The 21,410-nt window shown below is 39.2% G+C and overlaps 2 protein-coding genes and 1 long non-coding RNA gene across 7 annotated transcripts in view; all 3 read left to right on the top strand.

Moving 5' to 3' along the window:
* Nucleotides 1-11,286, top strand: part of LOC149051961 (uncharacterized) — a 193,801-nt gene extending 182,515 nt beyond the window's left edge. The window contains exons 4-6 of the mRNA XM_089180023.1: nucleotides 8,743-8,810; nucleotides 9,258-10,785; nucleotides 11,282-11,286. Of these exons, the coding sequence (XP_089036149.1) occupies nucleotides 8,743-8,810; nucleotides 9,258-10,785; nucleotides 11,282-11,286 (1,601 nt within the window). The remainder of the gene's footprint in view (nucleotides 1-8,742; nucleotides 8,811-9,257; nucleotides 10,786-11,281) is intronic.
* Nucleotides 17-7,712, top strand: LOC113681210 (uncharacterized). 2 transcript variants are annotated; one of them, XR_016186416.1, is made up of 7 exons: nucleotides 17-385; nucleotides 1,040-1,141; nucleotides 1,979-2,051; nucleotides 2,788-2,853; nucleotides 5,927-5,995; nucleotides 6,207-6,272; nucleotides 7,552-7,712. It is a non-coding gene; the product is annotated as an uncharacterized LOC113681210 (long non-coding RNA). The 2 variants fall into 2 exon arrangements; XR_016186438.1 differs by lacking the exons at nucleotides 1,040-1,141; nucleotides 1,979-2,051.
* On the top strand, nucleotides 10,766-15,396 carry LOC149051960 (tetratricopeptide repeat protein 28-like). Of its 4 annotated transcripts, none has more exons than XR_016184613.1 (3): nucleotides 10,766-14,161; nucleotides 14,468-14,540; nucleotides 14,597-15,396. XR_016184613.1 is itself a non-coding variant. In XM_089198983.1 (2 exons), the coding sequence occupies exons 1-2, from the start codon at nucleotides 12,735-12,737 to the stop codon at nucleotides 14,469-14,471; spliced, it is 1,431 nt and encodes a 476-aa protein (XP_089055109.1). In that variant the 5' UTR covers nucleotides 10,766-12,734; the 3' UTR covers nucleotides 14,472-15,396. The 4 variants fall into 4 exon arrangements, 2 of the variants coding, with proteins under 2 accessions (XP_089055109.1, XP_089055148.1); XR_016184634.1 differs by having other exon boundaries at nucleotides 10,766-14,165; XM_089198983.1 differs by having other exon boundaries at nucleotides 14,468-15,396.
* Nucleotides 15,397-21,410: the final 6,014 nt, after the last annotated feature.

The following is a 21,410-nucleotide window of genomic DNA, read 5'->3' as shown; positions in this document are numbered from 1 at the left end:
AGAATCAAAGTGTAAGGAGAAGTTCTGTCTTGGTCACTCATGGGAGTTAAAGGGTTAAACAAAATAATGTATTTTATCCTTTTTCTCTCAGTTGTTGTTTAAATGTTGGTTCAATGTCAGCATCTGAGAAACTGCCTACCTACCCCTCCCCTAATCCAAATAGATGAAGACGCTCTGTTTGAGCTTGTCAGAACAAAACCAGGCAATAAGACCAGCTATGAACCACCAAGTGTGGAGAAGAAGACAAAGAAGAAGGAGAAAGCTGAACTAGTGGAGTCCCTCAGCCAGGGAAAAGATCAGTTTGAAGGGGATTTGTCACAACTGAGTGAAAGATCTGTGTCATCTCCAACAACACAAACACTATCATCATCACCTGCACTGAAAGGTGGGTGTTTCAAACCTTTCCAACAATTGGCACAAGAGCATGACTTCACAGTAAATTTAATTCACACTTCAGCTGTATGCCTTAAATTTCGTCACTAGTGAGCATCCTACATGTATTGTACATATATCTATGCTTTCGGTATGTGTGTTTCTTTTGTGGTGTAAAACACCTAAGTAACACATGAGGTCTCGTTAGTTTTGGTTATATAATAAGTGAATAACCCTCATCTCTTACTCACCCGAGTTCCACGTGCGTACTGTAAGTTCAGGAGCGAGTTTTTTTGTTTTTATTTTTTTTTCCCGCTTTGATTCGCTTTGATTCGCGGCGCAAGCGCAAAGCCTATAGTTTGGTCATGGTTTAATATGGACTTATAGACAAAGGAACTATGCTCATTCTCCCCAGTCCTTTCAGCGCCCTTCTACCAACCTAAGCAGGCGTTGATTTAACGACCATCACATCAGGAAAAAAAAGACAAAATAAAAAAGTAGGATGTTTATGTCATTGTGCTACACTCGGGATTAATGAAAATAAAAAGTTAAAAAATGTAATATGAGGCCCTGTCCAAACTTGGCGTATAAATAGTGAAACAGCATAGCTACAAAATAGAATCACGGATCACGAAATAAACAATGATACACGATTTTCTGTTTCGAGTTCGATGAGCTCATATTCAGCTTCTTCAATACTGCTGGTGTTACCAAGTGCACCGTTTTGTTACACACTTGTGGGGCAAATCACATTTTCACAGGAGTGAAGGTGAGGACAGAATAAGTTAATAGAGACCTAATGCAGTGAATGCGATAAACGGGTATTGACTAAAGATACAAATAGAAATAATTTAAAACATGATACAAAATAATGAAAGAAATATCGATCTTGTTTACTCGTCACGAACGCAAGATCAAATCTTAGACCATCGGATTTTACGATCTGAAGTTCACTCACATAGCTAAATATTTCTCGTTACTGAGCCATGACATACAGTGGATACATAGAAGATTATCCTGTATACTGCTTAGATCATCAATGTCGAAAGTTTCATGTCTTAAAATACATGATAGAGAGAAAATTTTAAGCTCTTTCGTGACAAAGGAAAAAATCATTTGTAACCGACAACCAAAAAAAAACCCTGTCCGTCAGGTCATGTTAAACGACAGATTAAATATCAATGCTGACATGTCGATAAACATATCAGACCTTGAGGTAGCTTATTTATCTTCCCATAAGGGATTTACGAAGCTGCGGCATTTCTGATTCCAGTATCATAAGTGTCACTTGTCTTTATGAACTATTATACATTTATTTATGACCTGGCTTACTGCACCAAACTCAGCAGACAATTCTGAAGCTCAAAGAGACAGAGAACTAGGGTCTCAGATTTCTCTTCCAACTTAAAGACAACTGGTTCAGTGACAGTGTATTCATAGAATTTCTGTAAGATACATCGAGGGTTTCTGTACACAAAGGTGCATGGAGTACATAGATTTAAAAAATTTTGAATATCTTCCTTGGATATTTCTTTAAGAAGAGTACTTATGGTATTCCTTTAATTCTTTACAAGGCGCAAAATGAGTTAAATATACTTTTCTCTAGATACAACGAGAAGTCAAGTATTTTTCTTGCAAAAGAACTTTCGGGAGTTGAATTTATTGCAAGCATTCTTGAGGTGAGGAAAGCTAATGAAGAAATATGTAGCATATTATAATCGAACGACGAGAAAATTGGAAAAAAAATTACATAAAGAATACATAGCATTGATGTGATTTCTTTAGCTTTGTATCTCCCTCTGGTGATTTCACGAGACGCCTACGCTTTTGACTGCAGAAATATTAAGTGCAGAATTGGCGGGAGTTATTTACAAGAAAGAAGCTTACCGTTATTATTTTTAGAAACTTTATGAAGTTGTCACGGTGAGAGCGGAAAGTGAAAATTTGAGAGAACTGTAACGCTAACGGAAAGATGGCCAAAACAAATGTGTATCATATTGAACGAGGGATATATCGAGTTGATCAGTTAAAGAGAAATTACATTGGTCCGATATAACTCACGATGTGAATTCATCCTTATCGATTCAGTTCTGGCAGAGTGTAACATGTCCTGCTCTGAGAAGAAAAGAGGTTTTGCGGATTGCGAGTGTTTAGCACTGAAAGAAAAAGAGCTGAATTTAAATCACAGAATTAATTAATTGCCATGGAGAAACATGTAAACAAGTAATAATCGTAAAAAGAATTAAGAAAACAAACATAAAAACAGGCGCAATAACTTTCTTAAAGAAGAACAGCAATTTTGATCATGAAACTGGGCATTTGATGAAGTTAGATCTTTCAAACTCGTGAATATGTTACCTTCATTTTTTCATCGAAATTGTTGAAAAGCAAAATATTATTTTTTTATATTTTCAGGCATGTAGAATTAACAAATGACATCGTTTGGAGAATAGAGGGATTCAGAGGATAACAGTTTAACAGGTACAAATGAATTTTAATTCTGTAACTGATTAGAGCTGTTTAGAGCTCATTTTATTTATAAATAAAGGTCGTAATCTTAATTTTCGTGCAGCTGACAACAGTGAAGTTTAATTTCAGTCGCATTTTCTCGGTTATTGTTGTCAGACGTGAAAATATTTCACTTACATACCCTTATAACTTTCACTGGTTTCTCTCATTTGCCTCGTGGTTAAATAGTCTACACGCAATGCAATTTCTTAAACCCTTAAACTCCTGGAAGTGATATAACTTGTAACTTATCCTTGTAATATCAATACATTATCCAGCAAATAGGTAATGAGAATACTCAAAGTTTTATCTTGCAGAATTGGTTATTTTTTGGTTAACACCAAATTTTCGTACCTACTTTGAAATAAAACATGTAGCAGCTAGAGGGGAGAATTAACAATTAGATCACGGAAGTTAAACGTTTAACTGTGCGTGATGATTATGTGGCAGAAGCGCGTGATGAGTATGTGACAAAGCTAGATAACGCGCTGTATATAATTATAGCTCTCGTCAATATCAAAACCAGCAAACATCTCTCGAAAACAAACGAAGTTTGAAACAAAGCTCGAGGTTGAAATAAAAATGCACAATTCGCACGTTTCTTTTGATATCGTAACATTTGCGATATATAGTAATAATAACGGTAATATGGTTGTCGGTGAAATACCAGAATTTTTTCAGTTTCCAAAACATGAATTCTCCACCGCACGCTGTAAATGTACCATTTATATCATCACATATATAGGTATCAAGGTCGTCATTCGAAGTTTAACTTTCCATGTGGGGTTTTCTTTTTTTCAATTGTTTTTTTTTACCTGAAGCTGAATTCAATTATTTTTTTAAAGGAAATAGTTCTTGTAATGAGAAACTGTTGTATTACAATGTCCGAAATTGAATTATAACATGGCTAGTAAATCTGCCTGATTAAATTCAATTGCGCGAGCGTGCTTCATATTCCTGTTGTGAACGCTCATGACGTCAGCAAACAAATCCCTCGAGAAAAAAAATTTTTTTATCCCGTTGCAACTCAGGAAGCTAGAGTTGCTCTAGGCTACACCTCGAGCGACTCTTACGCATCTTTCGTACTCTCCAAACTTCCCGCGTGCGTCACATCTCGATGAACGCACGCTGACGTATGAACCAATTGTTAATTGTTTTGCGGCGAGCTTAGTTTCGGTGAAATGAATTTCTGTTTTCGATGCTCCTATTTAAAAATTGTATTTCATTCAAATTTATAATCAATACTTTTGAATAAAAGGGATGATACATTTCCGCTTGTGGATACGAATTTATCTGCTTCAATTGAATTATCTCTTTGATGGTGCAAAAGATGTCATGAACACTCGATGGTAAAATTCGTATCCACGGGCGGCTATCTGATATCTCATAAATGCTTGTGTATTACTGAACAAGTGTGAGCTTAAGAAGGCTGTACATCGACCAATTTCCGTCAATACATTTTAAGGACTGAGACGAAGTCTTCGTTAGCAAAAATACTGGAAAAGCTTTTATTCATATGACAGAAATATACTGTTTGGTTACGATATCATACGAGGTATTCAAGAGGCTACAAGCATTTCTTTTTTTTCCTTTTGTGGGGTATCAAAGTGGGAATCGAAAGAAAACACATTTTGCACTGTTGGGTAGCCGATCAGAGCACAGGTTTCCTGCTCGCTCGCCGGTCCCACCTAAACATATAAATAGCAGAGAAATTGGGAAAACGTGTCAACAAAAGTGAAAAATTCGACACCAGAATCACGATGACTACGATTTCTTGATTACGTATATAAACGAAACCTCGTCAACGACACGATTAATTATTCTGTTTTTTTAAAAGCTTTGGGACATCAATCCAACTCCTTGCGAAACTTGCCTCGGGAATCGTCGACGGTGAATAAATTTTTTTGTATTCAAATGTTCGAACTACGTATCTATAAGGTGGTTAGTAGTATCATTTCTCACTGGTTGTCTGTCAGAGTTCGGTTGTAGTAGATAAACCTTTTCGCGCGATGACTGACTAAATAGGCACAATGTTTGCGTGTTTACATCGTGCGCTGGAAGATAAAACTGTGGGCTCAATAAATGCTGATATTGGAGCAGAATACTGTTCTGTAGGGCAAGACCACCTCAGAAGCTTCAGGGAAATGTTTTTAATTTCCCATTCAGTATAATATTGCAAAAGATTCTTTTTTTGATCAGCAATTCGTTCACAAATAATTTTCAGTTTCATTTTGCTTTCAGTCTACTTCCTCCGCCAAATGCTCATGGCCTTAGCAGTGAATCCATTCGACGGCCTACAAGATTAGGCTATGCAGAAGTCTCTGTGTTGTGCATGGCTTGCAATTTGTTCTAGATGAAGTTTCTTGATAACAAGAGTTTTGATAAATAGGACACTATTATTTTAAATTTCCTGGTTCCTTCAGAAAAATATAATGAGGGAGTTTATGTACTAGAACTTATAATTCTGTTAAAAAAAAGACTTTGTCCAGCAATTTTCCGATAGCCTCGAGAAAATTTTCAACATGCACTTTGTAGAGGGACAGGGTCGGTAAACAAGTTTCTTTACTCCATAGGCTCGCGGGCTGTTGGTAGAATTCGTGATGGTCACGCAAATCCTCAAAGGTGTTTCGGTTTCGAATAAGTTTCGCGAATTCTCCCAGCCCCACACGCGATAAAATGAAGGAGTGAGAGAAAGAGTCTTTTATTGCATTATTTTTGATCGATGCATATCCATGGCTACCAGGTACAATGGGTTGTTTATTGGAACTCGCGCATTTTGTTCAGGGACAGCCTTGAACGACGTTTCAGCGTATGAGACTACGAAAACAAACAAGCAAGCAATTAAAAAAAACAAATATGACACAACCTGCGGAACTTGACTGGAGCTGTCACGCAATCACAATAGCGTGACGTAGGAAACTTTGAGATTCTCATTCTTTCTCTATGATTAAGTATACAACGTTTTCTTTAGGTTACTTTCATCTGAGTCTCCTCTTTTTGATTCTAACAATGTAGCGTAGTACAATCGATTCAATTTTATTTCTAGCTATGGCAGAAAGTAACCTCCCAACAACGGAAGAAGAACTGGAGGTGAAAAATGAGTTTCCAGCTACAGGTGAGAAAAAGCAACAGGGAAAGACTTCGTCATAGTGATTTTGTGCTGTTTGTTAATTAAGTATACTTTAATTCTGATGCTCAATTTTTTGGACCACCTCGACTTGAATGTTTTAAGGAATCCACTAAATACGCCAGTATTAGAAGGCTAGTTGTAATTGCACATGGTTGTGATCACTAACAAAGTTGAAATATCTTCTCGGTAATTTCAGCAACAGAGGAAAGTCAAGTTTCGTCAAGTGATGCTGAATTGGATGTATAAAATGACCCTTTAAGTGGTAAGAACACCGGCTGAAACAAGATTTTTTTGAAAGACGCCCCAGTGAAGTTTTTGTCACATTTAGATCCAAATTTGCGTAGGTTCTGTGAATAAGTTTTTGAAACAGCAAAATATTGGTTTTTTTTTTTTATTTCAAACTTTGTTACCAGAAAAATTAAAAATAACAAAGGGAAAAAAAATTTAATGCTCGATCCGATCGAGCAGAATGCGTAGACATCATTAACTTCTCACAAGCAATAAAGAGGCAAATTTGAACGCGACTACACTTTTGAAGAGCCCTAAATTAAAGAAGAATGAGCTAAAATTGGCCTACTAGGCTTGGTAAAACTCGGTTTTCTGAGTTTTAGATGTGCTTACCTGTAAATCAACCCACAATGTTTTGGAGATAAAAGATGTATCTACAATTTGCACCTAAAATGAACGATATTTGTGCAGTAAAAAGTATTATTCTTTTGCACTTGAAAATATTGTAAATTTGGTCATTTTTAGTAAGAAAGCCATTTTCGATAAGAGAGAGCTGTTGGTACCCGTAGACCAGGTAAAGTCCAGTGTTGAAAAATTTGCAAACGGGTAACTTTTTTTAGGCCGCCAAAAGGAAAGTATTTACGCGAACATCTTTTTTGTCTCTTATTGTTCAATACTTGTTCGGAGGAGCTTTCACGCAATTTGAGAATTCTACAGAGAGAAGGAGCTTTTTGTCTCGGCCGTATCGCCTGTTTTGGTCTTCTAAATATTTGACACCTTTTCGGACAGTTATGTCAACACCAGGCTCACGCTGTAAACCACCAGCTAACAAAATAGTAGAACCCCTGACTTTCACAACAGGCAAAATGGAAATTCGCGGGAAATGATATTTTTTTCCAGTGAGCCTCTACGAGCATGTTCTCAATAGACAACTACATGTGTGTAATAAACCAAAAAGAAAAAAAAGAGAAAAGCATGTTTTTCTGATGCACTTGTCACTCTCAGCACGACGTTTCTTTTCTCTATCCGAACATTCACAAGTTTTAACCTTTTTCGGTCCTGGTTTTGCTTTGCTTTATACATTTTTTCTCAACAACTTATGGGGTTTTATATTCCAATTTGACATTTTGTAAAACGTAACCCAGGTGTAAAAGGCATTTTGGAAAGTCTTTCGACCTAAATATAAGTTTTTTTTATGGCTCTAAGCTCCTTTAACCTAACAGTTCGTTTGGAACTATATAAAGTTGGTATCATCCGCCAAGGGTCTTGTAACTCATTACTAAATCATCAACACTAACATGGTGTGTTTTCAGGGATAGCGATAGTATGTCTCCAGGAAGGTAACAAAGAATACACCAGAGGAGAAGCTAATAAAGCGATAAACTCCTACACGGAAGGACTTCAAGTGAACTGCAAAGATAAACGACTGAACGCCAAGCTTTACAACAACAGGGCAACAGCTCATTTCCGTTTGGGTAACAATTTTATTTCCAAATATATAAACCTTTCATGCAGTGTTACAAGATGACGGAATACACAATCTGCATCAAGAGAAGAAAGAAGTTGAGCAACAGTAGAAGCAAAGCACAAATACATGAATCCCCCTTTAGTGGATGAAAATTAAGCAAAGAAATGATTCTCGTTCGTAGACTGCAATTTAACCAATTGTAATTTGTCAGGCTTCTCTTCTAAACCTTCTTTCCTGAATCTCATAGCAAACTACATGGAATGTCTGGATGATGCAACAGTTGCTGTTCAATTGGAACCCACTTTAATCAGAGCTATTGAGAAAGGTGGGTTTTTCAAACATAAGCCATCAACATTCTATTCTCTGATTTCGTCAAAAGAGGATTGTGTGGTTTTAACTGCACTTCAAGTGTCAATTGTATGTGGTGTGTCGATGTCTGTTATGTGGGTAAAAAGCATAAGAAAATGTCAGTAAGCTCTCAAATACCGCTGCCTGGTTAGTTCACGTTGTAGAGCGCCGGAGGCCAAGGGCTCAAGCCCTAGACCAGAACAACACTCTTAAAATATCTGAGGAGAATGTGCTGCCACCTAGCCATGACATATGCAAATGGTTTGATATTCTTGTTCCGATATGGACGGAAAACCGTAACCCCCGTTTCCTGCATCTTCTCTGTAACTCTTAGCAGGGGATGTTACAAAACCCGGCAAAGAGACTGAAAAATTCCCCTTCAAAAGTTAAACTGCTCAATGCAGTCTGCCCGAAAACTTCCCCGAAAAGGGCTGAAAAGCGCGTAAGAGCACAAATGAAAAATGCGCGAGATGAATTGATCGTCATTATCATCAACTGAAGCTTAATTGGTGGCCGCTTTGCATTAGCCCCTTATTGTTCATTTTCAATTCTTTCACAAGTTCAAAATTCCTTCATTATCACAATTTTTGTTCCCAGCTAAATGGGAAATCAAGTCCATTGTACGAATACGTTTATACCTTAACAGTGATGAATTACTACGCACCACCAATTATTCCCTCCTTTTCAGGAGCAGAAGCGTGTGTCGAACTTTGCCGGTATAAAGAAGCAAGGAGCTGGTTGTATATGGGATTGGCCGTATCCTTTAACGAATGTTTCAAAGGTGATACGAGATGCAATGCGAGTAATATTTCAAGGGAAATCAATACGTTCCGGAAAGACTCTTCAACACATAATGCAAGCAATGTTCTCTTATATTGCACTGAGCAGTTTAAAGAAGCTAAAATATTCTTAAAGAATTCTTTCGACTATTCCACAAAATTTTACTCAAAAGAAGAGTAGTTAATTCTCAGAGTTTGAGCTGAATACCCCTCATTTTTGTCTTCAGACGAGCATCACCATGACGACCGAACCTAAACCAATAAATGCGCTTCAGAGCTAGTTAAAACTCTCCAATAACTTGAAATCAAATCTCTGAAAACATCCCACGTTCGAATTATCATTCAAGTTTAAAGTTCTATCTAATACTCTCGCTGCATTTTCGAAAATCTGCTCATGATTTATCAACCCTTGACACGTTTTAAGATTGAAAATAACAACAAACGTCTCCTTCAATTACTAAAGAAAACTAATGCTGAACTAATAGTCACGGAAAACAGTTCTTCCAATCTCGGAAACGTTTATCAAGGCCTAGGAAAGTTTCAAACAGCTATCAACTACCATCAGCGTCAACTAGAAATTGCTAAAGAAGTGGGAGATAAGACTGAAGAGGGAAGAAACTATTGCAATCTCGGCAACGCTTATCAAAGCCTAGGACAGTTCAAAACAGCCATTCAGTACCATCAACGTCATCTAGAAATTGCTAAAGAGGTGGGAGACAAGGTCGGAGAGGGAATCAGTTATGGCAATCTCGGCAACGCTTATAGAGTTCTAGGAGAGTTCAAAACAGCCATCCAGTACCATCAACGTCATCTAGAAATTGCTAGAGAGGTGGGACACAAGGCCGGAGAGGGAATCAGTTATTGCAATCTCGGCAACGCTTATCAAAGCCTAGGACAGTTCAAAACAGCCATTCAGTACCATCAACGTAATCTAGAAATTGCTAAGGCAGTGGGAGACAAGGCCGGAGAAGGAAGAAGTTATGGCAATCTCGGCAACGCTTATAGAGGTCTACGAGAGTTAAAAACAGCCATCCAGTACCATCAACGTCATCTAGAAATTGCTAAAGAGGTGGGAGATAAGGTCGGAGAGGGAATCAGTTATGGCAATCTCGGCAACGCTTATAGAGTTCTAGGAGAGTTCAAAACAGCCATCCAGTACCATCAACGTCATCTAGAAATTGCTAGAGAGGTGGGACACAAGGCTGGAGAGGGAATCAGTTATTGCAATCTGGGCAACGCTTATCAAAGCCTAGGACAGTTCAAAACAGCCATTCAGTACCATCAACGTCATCTAGAAATTGCTAAAGAGGTGGGACACAAGGCCGGAGAGGGAATCAGTTATTGCAATCTGGGCAACGCTTATAGAGGTCTAGGAGAGTTCAAAACAGCCATCCAGTACCATCAACGTCATCTAGAAATTGCTAAAGAAATGGGAGACAAGGCCGGAGAGAGTATTTGTCATGGCAATCTCAGCAACGCTTATCACAGTCTAGGACAGTTCAAAACAGCCATCCAGTACTATCAACGCCATCTAGAAATTGCTAAAGGGGTTGGAGACAAAGCCGGAGAGGGAAGAAGTTATGGCAATCTCGCGAACGCTTATCACAGTCTAGGACAGTTCAAAGCAGCCATCCAGTACCATCAACGTCATCTAGAAACTGCTAAAGAAGTGGGAGACAAGGCCGGAGAGGGAAGAAGTTATGGCAATCTCGGTAACGCCTTTCACAGCCTGGGAGAGTTCAAAACAGCCATCCAATACCATCAACGTCAGCTAGAAATTGCTAAAGAAGTGGGAGACAAGGCTGGAGAGGGAGGAAGTTATGGCAATTTCGGCAACGCTTATCAAGGTCTAGGACAGTTAAAAACAGCCATCCAGTACCATCAACGCCATCTAGAAATTGCTAAAGAAGTGGGAGACAAGGCTAAAGAGGGAGTCAGTTATGGCAATCTCGGCAAAGCTTATTGCAGTCTAGGACAGTTCAAAACAGCTATTCAGTACCATCAGCGTCATCTAGAAATTGCTAAAGAGGTGGGAGACAAGGCTGGAGAGGGAGGAAGTTATGGCAATTTCGGCAACGCTTATCAAGGTCTAGGACAGTTAAAAACAGCCATCCAGTACCATCAACGCCATCTAGAAATTGCTAAAGAAGTGGGAGACAAGGCCGGAGAGGGAATCAGTTATGGCAATCTCGGCAAAGCTTATTGCAGTCTAGGACAGTTCAAAACAGCCATTCCGTACCATCAACGTCATCTAGAAATTGCTAAAGAGGTGGGAGACAAGGCTGGAGAGGGAGGAAGTTATGGCAATTTTGGCAACACTTATCAAGGTCTAGGACAGTTCAAAACAGCCATCCAGTACCATCAACGTCAGCTAGAAATTGCTAAAGTAGTGGGAGACAAGGCCGGAGAGGGAACCAGTTATGGCAATCTCGGCAACTCTTATGGCAGCCTAGGACAGTTCAAAACAGCCATCCAGTACCATCAACGTAATCTAGAAATTGCTAAGGCAGTGGGAGACAAGGCCGGAGAAGGAAGAAGTTATGGCAATCTCGGCAAAGTTTATTGCAGTCTAGGACAGTTCAAAACAGCCATCCATTACCATCAACGTCATCTAGAAATTGCTAAAGAGGTGGGAGACAAAGCTGGAGAGGGAGGAAGTTATGGCAATTTCGGCAACGCTTATCAAGGTCTAGGACAGTTCAAAACAGCCATCCAGTGCCATCAACGTCAGCTAGAAATTGCTAAAGTAGTGGGAGACAAGGCCGGAGAGGGAACCAGTTATGGCAATCTCGGCAACTCTTATGGCAGCCTAGGACAGTTCAAAACAGCCATCCAGTACCATCAACGTAATCTAGAAATTGCTAAGGCAGTGGGAGACAAGGCCGGAGAAGGAAGAAGTTATGGCAATCTCGGCAAAGTTTATTGCAGTCTAGGACAGTTCAAAACAGCCATCCAGTACCATCAACGTCATCTAGAAATTGCTAAAGAAGTGGGAGACAAGGCCGGAGAGGGAATCAGTTATGGCAATCTCGGCAAAGCTTATTGCAGTCTAGGACAGTTCAAAACAGCCATTCAGTACCATCAACGTCATCTAGAAATTGCTAAAGAGGTGGGAGACAAGGCTGGAGAGGGAGGAAGTTATGGCAATTTCGGCAACGCTTATCAAGGTCTAGGACAGTTCAAAACAGCCATCCAGTACCATCAACGTCAGCTAGAAATTGCTAAAGAAGTGGGAGACAAGGCCGGAGAGGGAACCAGTTATGGCAATCTCGGCAACTCTTATGGCAGCCTAGGACAGTTCAAAACAGCCATCCAGTACCATCAACGTAATCTAGAAATTGCTAAGGCAGTGGGAGACAAGGCCGGAGAAGGAAGAAGTTATGGCAATCTCGGCAAAGTTTATTGCAGTCTAGGACAGTTCAAAACAGCCATCCAATACCATCAACGTCATCTAGAAATTGCTAAAGAAGTGGGAGACAAGGCTGGAGAGGGAGTCAGTTATGGCAATCTCGGCAACGCTTATTGCAGTCTAAGACAGTTTAAAACAGCCATCCAGTACCATCAACGTCATCTAGAAATTGCTAAAGAAGTGGGAGACAAGGCCGGAGAGGGAAAAAGTTATTGCAATCTCAGCAACGCTTATTGCAGTCTAAGACAGTTCAAAACAGCCATCCAGTACCATCAGCGTCATCTAGAAATTGCTAAAGAAGTGGGAGACAAGGCCGGAGAGGGAATCAGTTATTGCCTTCTCGGCGGGATTCATCTCCGTCAAAGACAGTTGGAAACAGCAATCAAGTGTTACCAACGTCACCTAAAAATATCTAAAGAAGTGGGAGATAAGACTGGAGAGGCGTGCTCACTCTGTTCCCTTGGAAGCAGTTTTGAATGCCAAGGAAATCTTATGATGGCCTTTGACTGTTATTGCTCGAGTGTAGAATTGTATGATGATATCAGGGCCAGTCTTCAACTCAACGATCAGTGGAAGATTTCTTATCGTAATCAGCACCAAGTAGCATACAAAGGTTTGTGGCGTGTAAATATCAGTCGAGGTCAAGTTGTGAAAGCTCTTCTTGCCACAGAGAAAGGACGTGCACAAGCTCTGAGAGATCTCATGGTCACAAAATATCAGCCTGGATATTCTTTAACGCCCAGCGCATCCCACATTTCTCTGAGGTGGGTTCCATTGAGCACAGTTTTCATAGCTATTAACGGACCATGCGTTTACTTCTGGGTTTGCCTCAGTGAAGATAATATCCAGATGAGAGAAGTACACGTTAACAATTATAAATATGAGGATGAATTGAAATTTTTCATCCAGTTACTGAACAAATCTGCTCTTAAGGAGATCGGTGCAAGAGTTACTGTTGCAATCGAAAATCCTCTGCTTGATTCGCCGACAGAAGAAGAAATGGCCAATGGTGTGATCCGAGTTGATGTGAGACACTCCCAATCAAGTGCTTTAAATAAGCTGCATGACATCATCGTTTCTCCTATTGCTGACCTGATCAAAGGCAACGACGAGATCACATTCGTTCCTGAGGGGCCATTTTGCCTTGTACCTTATGCAGCATTGCAGGAGTCGAACTCATCATATTTAAGTGATTCTTTCAGAATTCGTGTGCTTCCCTCTCTGACGACGTTGCAACTAATTCATGATTGTCCAGCTGACTTTCACGTGAAGACTGGTGCATTGCTAGTCGGTGACCCATGTTTCAAACATATCTTCTATCGGGGAGGACTTTTGGTGCAGCTTCCAGGAGCAAGGAAAGAAGTGGAGATGATCGGACGTATCCTCAATGTCTCCCCTCTCACTGGAGAAATGGCAACAAAACATGAAGTGTTAAAACGAATATCATCAGTGGCGTTAGTTCATATTGCCGCGCACAGTAAAATGGAAACTGGAGAAGTTATCCTGGCACCAAACACCACAAGAGATAACCCTCAGCCGCAAGAGAAAGACTATCTACTGACGATGAAAGATGTCATACAAGCTGGGTTGCGAGCACGTTTGGTTGTACTTAGCTGCTCTCACACTGCTCGTGGGGAGGTTATGGCCGAGGGTGTGGTCGGCATGGCGCGTGCACTTTTGGGTGCCGGTGCTAGATCTGTTGTGGTAACCTTGTGGGCGATTGGCGACCAGGGAACCCTGGAGTTCATGAGTTTCTTCTACGATGCACTTGCCAAAGGCAAGAAGGCAAGTGAAGCTCTCAATCAGGCCATGAAGTGTATGAGAGAAATTGAAAAGTTCAAGGAGGTTTGGCACTGGGCACCATTTGTACTCATTGGTGACGACGTCAACCTGGATTTCAAAGATATTTCGAAGCTGAAGTAAGTAAATATTCTGTTTTATTCTGTTTACACACTCCATTCAATACAAAGTTACATTAAATCATAATTATTGCTTATATGTTTCAGTTGGGTTACAAATTTATGTTTTGCTCCGGCAAATTTAGATGCAGTACAATCAAGAGGACACGTTTACGATGATAACATTCTTTTTAGGAAACCAGATAGGACTAAAAAAGCAAATTTTTTTGAAACAGTCCTGTTGTGCAATGTATTGTTTCATGTGCTAAGAAATATTTCATGGCAACTCATCTATCCTTCCTAAACTTAGATTCTTTTATTTTTCAGTTAAGGCAGTGAGCATTGGGATCCCAGGGAGTTTTAGGGTACCTGCAAACGCTGATATTTGGACCATAAACCAGTAAGCTACCGATGAAATATTTGTCAAGAGTCCTCTTTTCAAAGCAGGAAGAACCAAAAGACGGCCAAAGTCAAGTTTAACAAGAGAACGAATGTCAATTGATTCAAAAGTTGACTTTTTGCTTGTCTGAACTGCTCTTACGAGCTTCACCTTTGATTTCCTGCCTGAACAACTATTTTTTTTTATTTTTTATTTTTATTTATATGTCTTGGAATTATCATGACTAGCTATATAAAACGTTTTTTTTTAAATCTAAGTATTAGCTACTAAGAGGATTAAGGCTTTGCGTTTACGTCGAAGTTGAAACGTCTTGAAAACGTTTTCCAGAGTTTTTTTACAAATTTTTCTTAATCGGTTTTTGTCTCATGAGTGATGTAAAGCTGTTACAACCATGTGCGAGTGTAGAGAATTTCCATGGAAATTAGAGAATAATCAGTTGTCTGATTGCTCGATTATCTTAGTTTATGTCAGATGGAAATTGTGACTTTTCGAGGATTTGTACCCAGTCATTGCTACCTAAACTTGGTTTCTGCCGATCAGAATTTGGTTTATCTGGACTTAAAATGACAGATTTTGGTCGTAATGGCCATGATTTAATCCTGATATCAGTTAATTTTGAACGCGATAAATTGTGTTATTTTTACAAGCAGAACGATGCATTTTAATTATTTTGTTTAAACTAATCGTCCAAAGGCAAAACGAGAAGTTTTATATTAATTTTAGTTACTAGCGCCCAAAGCATTAAAAGAAGCTCAGAACAAGCTAGAAAGTTAGAGCCAAACGATTTCATTTAGTTTCTCCGACTAGATTGTTTACCTATTATCTAAGTACAATAAACTAACATTTGAATGTCAAACAATGAAACAAGTCGCTGGAATTTTGTCAGAATGGAAGAGGAAACCAATAACAAACGGAAGAAAATTTCTGCATCAACGAGCATAACCCATTTCTTATCGTTTGAAGTAGTGAGCGCGCCTAAGTTCTATTTGCTTAATAACTTTTGCCCACTCCTTTGAATAGATTTGTTGAATGAGAGATGAATTTCGATATTTTCTGACTCTATAACTGCTAGTATCGATCATAGGCAGCCGTTCCTGAGGATGTCATGCGACGCACTTCTTTAGCGCGTTATGCGATAGATATGATGTTTTGTCACATCTTGTCGTTTGAAGATGTGAGCGCACCGATGTCTCATTCGTTCAACTTTTGCCCATTTCCTTGGACAGAGTTATTAAATAAGATGTAAACCTCGATATTTTCAGACCTTATAGCTGCAAGTTTCATTGGTAGCCGTTTCTTAGGATGTCACGCAACGCGCTCCTTTTGCATGTAATGAGACAGATATGTTTCGTCAACAATCGTTGGAGGCAAGAAAAGAGAAATTACTTATCACTTTGGGAGATGGTACTTTAATCTGTTCATCGAAAGCGTCCTCATCATAGGAGGTACCCTAGGTGATGATGTCTTTTTTTCCCACGATTGCAAACTTAACTAAAACAGCCTGTTCAAAAAACCGAAACTTTCTTAAAACTGAGGAGGGCCGACCTAGGAGAACTTTTTACGGCTAACGGTTAAAATTGTGGCCATGTTTCTGCTGCGGCTAACCCAGAATAACACAAAATAACACATGGGAAGGAAAGATTTTTAAGGTAATTTTTTTATACAACTAAGGATTAAAATTGTTCAATTTTTACGCCTAACAGCTAGTTTTTTGACCGATATACAGTACGGCTAACGGTTAATCCCATGGAGACCCTCGACTGGGTGACATGCAAGATGTGAAATACAAACGTTTTTAGAAGGTGGCATTTGCAACTCGAATTTAGAGTGCTGGTTTTTGAGGAGTAAGGAAAACCGGGAAAAACAAGCCGTGGAAAAATCCTGGAAATAAGGATCAACCTGGGAGAGATGGGCCTTGGGGAGAGCGTTGTCGTTATGCATTACTGTTAAGTCTGAGATGTTTAATGAAGCTAACGCGAGATATTCACCGACTTAAAGGCGAACAAGGATAAATTTCCTTCCCCCTTTAAAGACCTTGTACTGGATCCGAAAAGTCAATAAGCCCTGATATTCTGATTTCCCCCCAGATCTAAAAAACTGCGACAACGTAGATGTGTCAGCAGGAGTTCTCTACTGACCATGGCATATATTACAATCATTTACGAAAGAGCCATGAGAAGGGGGGAGGGGGGTTTGAGGTTCCGTTTATCCTTCCGGGATGGGAGTGTGAATAGCTACGTGTTTTCAAGGGTAGCATCACAGGTGGGGTTCTCAAGAGTCTGAAAGCAACGATTTTAGAAAGTAAAGATAAGAATTTTCCTGAAGAATTAATGGACTTAATAGGCTTCTTTCGTCTGCTTAGACTTTCTCTTCGTGCTCCATAGCCCTACTCCATCTACCCATCTTACAGCGGTTTTGAGTATATACCACACTGGTGAATAGTGCTTATTGCTTGGGCTGTTGGTTTGGTGTTTATCGCCTGCGCGTGTATCAACTCGGGAATCGACTTTCCAATTCTAGCTTGAAAAGAAACATTTACACTTATAGCAGTTTTTAGTATACACCGGTGGTCAGCGGTGGTCTTCGATTAAGCGGTTGTGGTCATCCTTGACTGAGTCCCATCGGCCTGTTCGGGTTGTACGGAACGGTTACTTAGGGCGGAACCACTCGAATAAAACGACGAGTTGTCTCTGAAATAAAATTTACTCCATATTTGTCTCCTAAAATCGATGTCAGTATTTGGAGTTCAAATGTCCTTAACGGATTGCAGATTATCTATCTTCTTAGGAATATTTGTATCTGACAAATATTACGCAAGAAAATTACGCAAACCATTTGTTGGGTAATTAGCAAGAGGTCTAACTGCTAGAATTCTAATTTATTGTTCTCTTTTTACCCTGCATCATCGTTTAGTTGAGGTTATTCGAAACATTTTTGAGCGATTTTTTTTAAAAAAAGCTTAACATTAATATCATAAATTATTGTTTAAAATGTTGTTTTCTTATCTTTTGTTGTTAACCTGTATTAAATGGTGATAACACTCAGTTAAAAGCGGTTGCTCGATTGTACCGTCTTCGTAAATTTATGAAAGAATGAAATGGTTAATCATGAGACAAAAAAGACGAGTTCCTTGATGTCATTACCCTCTGGAGTATACACCGGTATTTTCTCAAATTCCCGCCGAGATTCCCACGGACACCTGTCGGGATCTCTCTCGGGATGCTGGTGAGGGGATTTTTACCAGGGAGTCAGCGGGAATACGACCGGGATCCCCGCGCGGGTAAAAATGGACAAACAAAATTGAATGAAATCCGGTTTCGCCGGTAGTCCCACTAATCCAATATTTCACTTCCACCTCACTTTCCACTTCCGCTAATTTTTTTCCGAGAAAGATCAGAGGTCTTCAAGATGTTAGAGTTGCTAGTTGTAAATGAATATATTCGCACGTGTGAAAGAAATCGGCCCTCGCCAAAACACCCGTGTGGTCAATGCTCACAGCTGTCTGTCAACTCAGTATTCCTTCTTGCCGCTGGTTCTTTGCTCCTCTTCAAAACCCACACCTTCCTTCCCAAATCTTTCCCCTAATCACGGACCTCATTAATTCACAACGTTATTTGGTATCGTGCGCCAATTTTTACTTTTCTTACTTTCATAATATTTAAAGGAAAAAAAGACAACAACAACAACAAAAACAAAAACAAAAAATAAAAAAAAACACAAACAAACAAACAAAAAATAAAAAACCAAAAAACTTTCGCTTAAAACACCCAAGCAAACGCAATATTTATTTATTATTTTTCTCTTTTTTCTCTTTCCTATATACTTGGCTTTTAACCTTACTTAAACTACTTGTTCTTTTTGTATATATTACCTTCCTATACCCTATATATTGTCTTTAAAAAAAAAAAAAAAAATTCAAATGTACCAAAGAAAACTGATCAATGTCAAGAATCCACTATCGTTTACAGAGAAATACATTTAAAAGCACTTAATCTTAAGTTGCAAATGTTACCATTTGCCTCCATGTTTGTCAGATAATAGAATTCCCATTTCCGAAGCCAGCAATAAAAATCCGCAATCTTAAATTGTTTTTCAATAAGTACTTTGTGTGCTTCTTTACTCACTTCTCTACCACAATCTACGTGTTTAATAAAGTTTAGCCCATAATTTAGAGTAGCTCTCATTAGGGGAGTAACATTTTGACTCAAAAAAATTTAAAATGCAAAAAAAAAAAAACCAAAACAACAACAACAACAGCAACACCCAGATACAGAATGTATTATACTGTGGTAACAAACGAGGGAGACTTTTGCCCCAAGCTATAGCAGATCTCCGGAAAAGTGAACCATAAAGAAAGAAGAGTGTTCTTCCTTCTGACTTAATCTCAAAGGTTTACACTGGAACGTCAAAGTTGACACTTCCAAGAGTCACAACAGATGCTGTGAAATGGCGGCCTCGGTGGTGGTTCTTGATAAAAGATGGGTTGCGTAGGAGAGTCACAGCCAGGAACCAGCAGTTGACGGCCTTTTGAGACATGCACGGCTGATGGGGCTCCCGACTGAAGCTTGAAAGACAAATAGAGAGGAACGGCACTGTAAGCTGCGTTTGCGAGGTTTGGACGAGGGACTTTCTTGAGTATTCAAGTTAATTACCCTTCAAAAAATTAGTTCATGACAACAAAGGAATCATAGCAATAGAGAAAATAGGCCAAAAGAAAGAAAGAACGGAATGCTTAAGCACTTCAGACTCAAGGTGAAAAAGAGGTTACACGTTTCGGGATGTTTCTTTTACTCCTCGTGAAAGGCTTAAAACTGTCCTATATCACCCCGAATACCATCGTTTTTTAAAGGTTAGATTGAAAAGTAACTGTCTGTAAGATACGATTTAGTTGTTAAAAAAACGCTGCAAAGTGGCAAAGAAGAAAGGCTAACTTTCAATATTCCCGCGTGACCACAGAATGGATATCAAATGAATAGTAACCAACCGAACATAGCTCATATCGTAAGTTTCTTCTCAATAGTACCCATTTTTTTTTATCAAATCTGACTTGGGGAATGGGTACGTTTTCTGCCAAATTTTTCACGATTTCACATTACTAACGACGCTTAACAAAAGAAAATTATGTATTTCTTGCCCTCCGTGAAAAGATTATTTCTAGTGTTCTGATTGGTTGCTCAGTGCCGGTTGCCAGTGCATAAACAGCGCTGTCTTTTGATCTTATCAGGGAAACAAATGTGCCTATTGTCTCTAAGCTACAGTTGCCCATTCGTCCGTTCGCCCATTCGTGCGTACGCTCATCAGAATCATCCCAGCCGAATCATGATTCTACAGGCAGTCTACTTACGGTCTTGCGGGGGCTGGTGATCTTCTTTTTTTTTCTGTCAATAAGCAACTGACAGAACACTAGCATCACGGGATGATTCACCCCGCTTGAGAGTTGCGAATATAAGGCATCCTTATGAAACCCTTTCGCACGAGTTAGAATTTAATACAAATTATGATCTCTGATAGCTTGTTCATGGCGTTTGTCTCCCTTTTTTTCCGTAATAGACGGACCAATGGACAAAAAGCAGCTCGCAAAAGATGTAGAGCATTGTTTTTCTTAATGTAATCGAAAAAATTCACGGTATTAAAATACTTTTTATAATTCCAATTTCATGAAGAAGCAGCTCAAAAATGAATGATGTTAAGAATGGTTATTTCTCTATTAGCTCCGCTAAATGAAAGTCGTCTAAAATAAACTTCTGTTTCATCAAACGGCAGCTAAAGGTAGCTTCCCATCTGTTCGTATGCATAAACGGAAATGATTATTGTTTATGTTGCCGTTTCATTTGGTGGGTGTAATTATTTCGTAGACCTTAAACTTTGATGGACTAACTCACTCATGTGTTAATAACATGTAATATTATTTTTACAGCACGGATTTCTTCTCGGTTTTCTTAGACCGTGAGTTCGATGTGAGTTTACGTAAAGATCGTTTTATTATCAGAAAACCAACTGAGGCTAACGGCCATAGTTTAGCATTCAGCCAACAAAACAACTCTCCCCTGCAAAAGCGTCATGCAGATCATTACTTTTGTGTCCGGATTTTGAATTCCAACATTTTAGAAGGAGCGGTGGGGTCAAAAGGACTGAGTGGGAGACGTTCCTTGGTCATAGTGATGTGCTCTGTGGGCCAGACATTCTACTCTGTGCTCACGGAATAATTGATTATTTATTTTGGAAAATCCAATAGTCTAAGCTGCAATAAAGTTAGTAAATCGAAGCTTGAAACGTTTTGACATATCGCATTTGGGTAGTGTAAAGAGACATGTACTTGTACATTCAAGAATGTTCCTTTTTTTTATTATTTCTTCCGCCTAAATCGTACACTTCCTCATCCATGCTGATTTATAAATAGGTATTACGTAGTCTAGCCTATTGTAAACCAAGTTAGGCACATCTACATGATCAACTCCTTCTTTCGCTGGTTGAAATTCCTCTTCAATAATAGCCTCTCCTTTGTAGTGATATTCGAAAGCCAGGTCCTCGCAAACGTTCTGCATTGCTATTGATGAGCTTTTTGCCCTTAAATTGTCTGCTCTGTGTAAAAGTTCTTTAATCGCTGTTTGATGAAGGTTGCGCAAGAGATAATAATCTCTTGGTTTATACCATCTCCGGCTAGCGTCGCCCCTATTGAATTCCAAATTACTCGATGTATTTTCGATTCAAAATGGTACTCCTTATCTTAGGGATGCGAGGAAAAAAAAAACTGGCAAATGTAACTGATCAAAAACGACCCAACCATAAGGGCTTTTCTGTATTTTCTAAATTAGCTTTTTATTTATTCAACCATTTGCATATTCATCTATTTGTTCATTAAAAGCAACA

Source organism: Pocillopora damicornis, chromosome 1, assembly GCF_964200805.1.
Source record: "Pocillopora damicornis chromosome 1, jaPocDami1.2, whole genome shotgun sequence".
Classification (NCBI taxonomy): domain Eukaryota; kingdom Metazoa; phylum Cnidaria; class Anthozoa; order Scleractinia; family Pocilloporidae; genus Pocillopora; species Pocillopora damicornis.
The sequence above is the reverse complement of the archived record's forward strand: the minus strand, read 5'-3'. Positions and strand labels throughout refer to the sequence as shown.

What these genes read in the sequence shown, in the direction of transcription:
- LOC149051960 (XM_089198983.1), top strand. Translation starts at nt 12,735, where the DNA reads ATGATGGCCTTTGACTGTTATTGCTCGAGTGTAGAATTGTATGATGAT.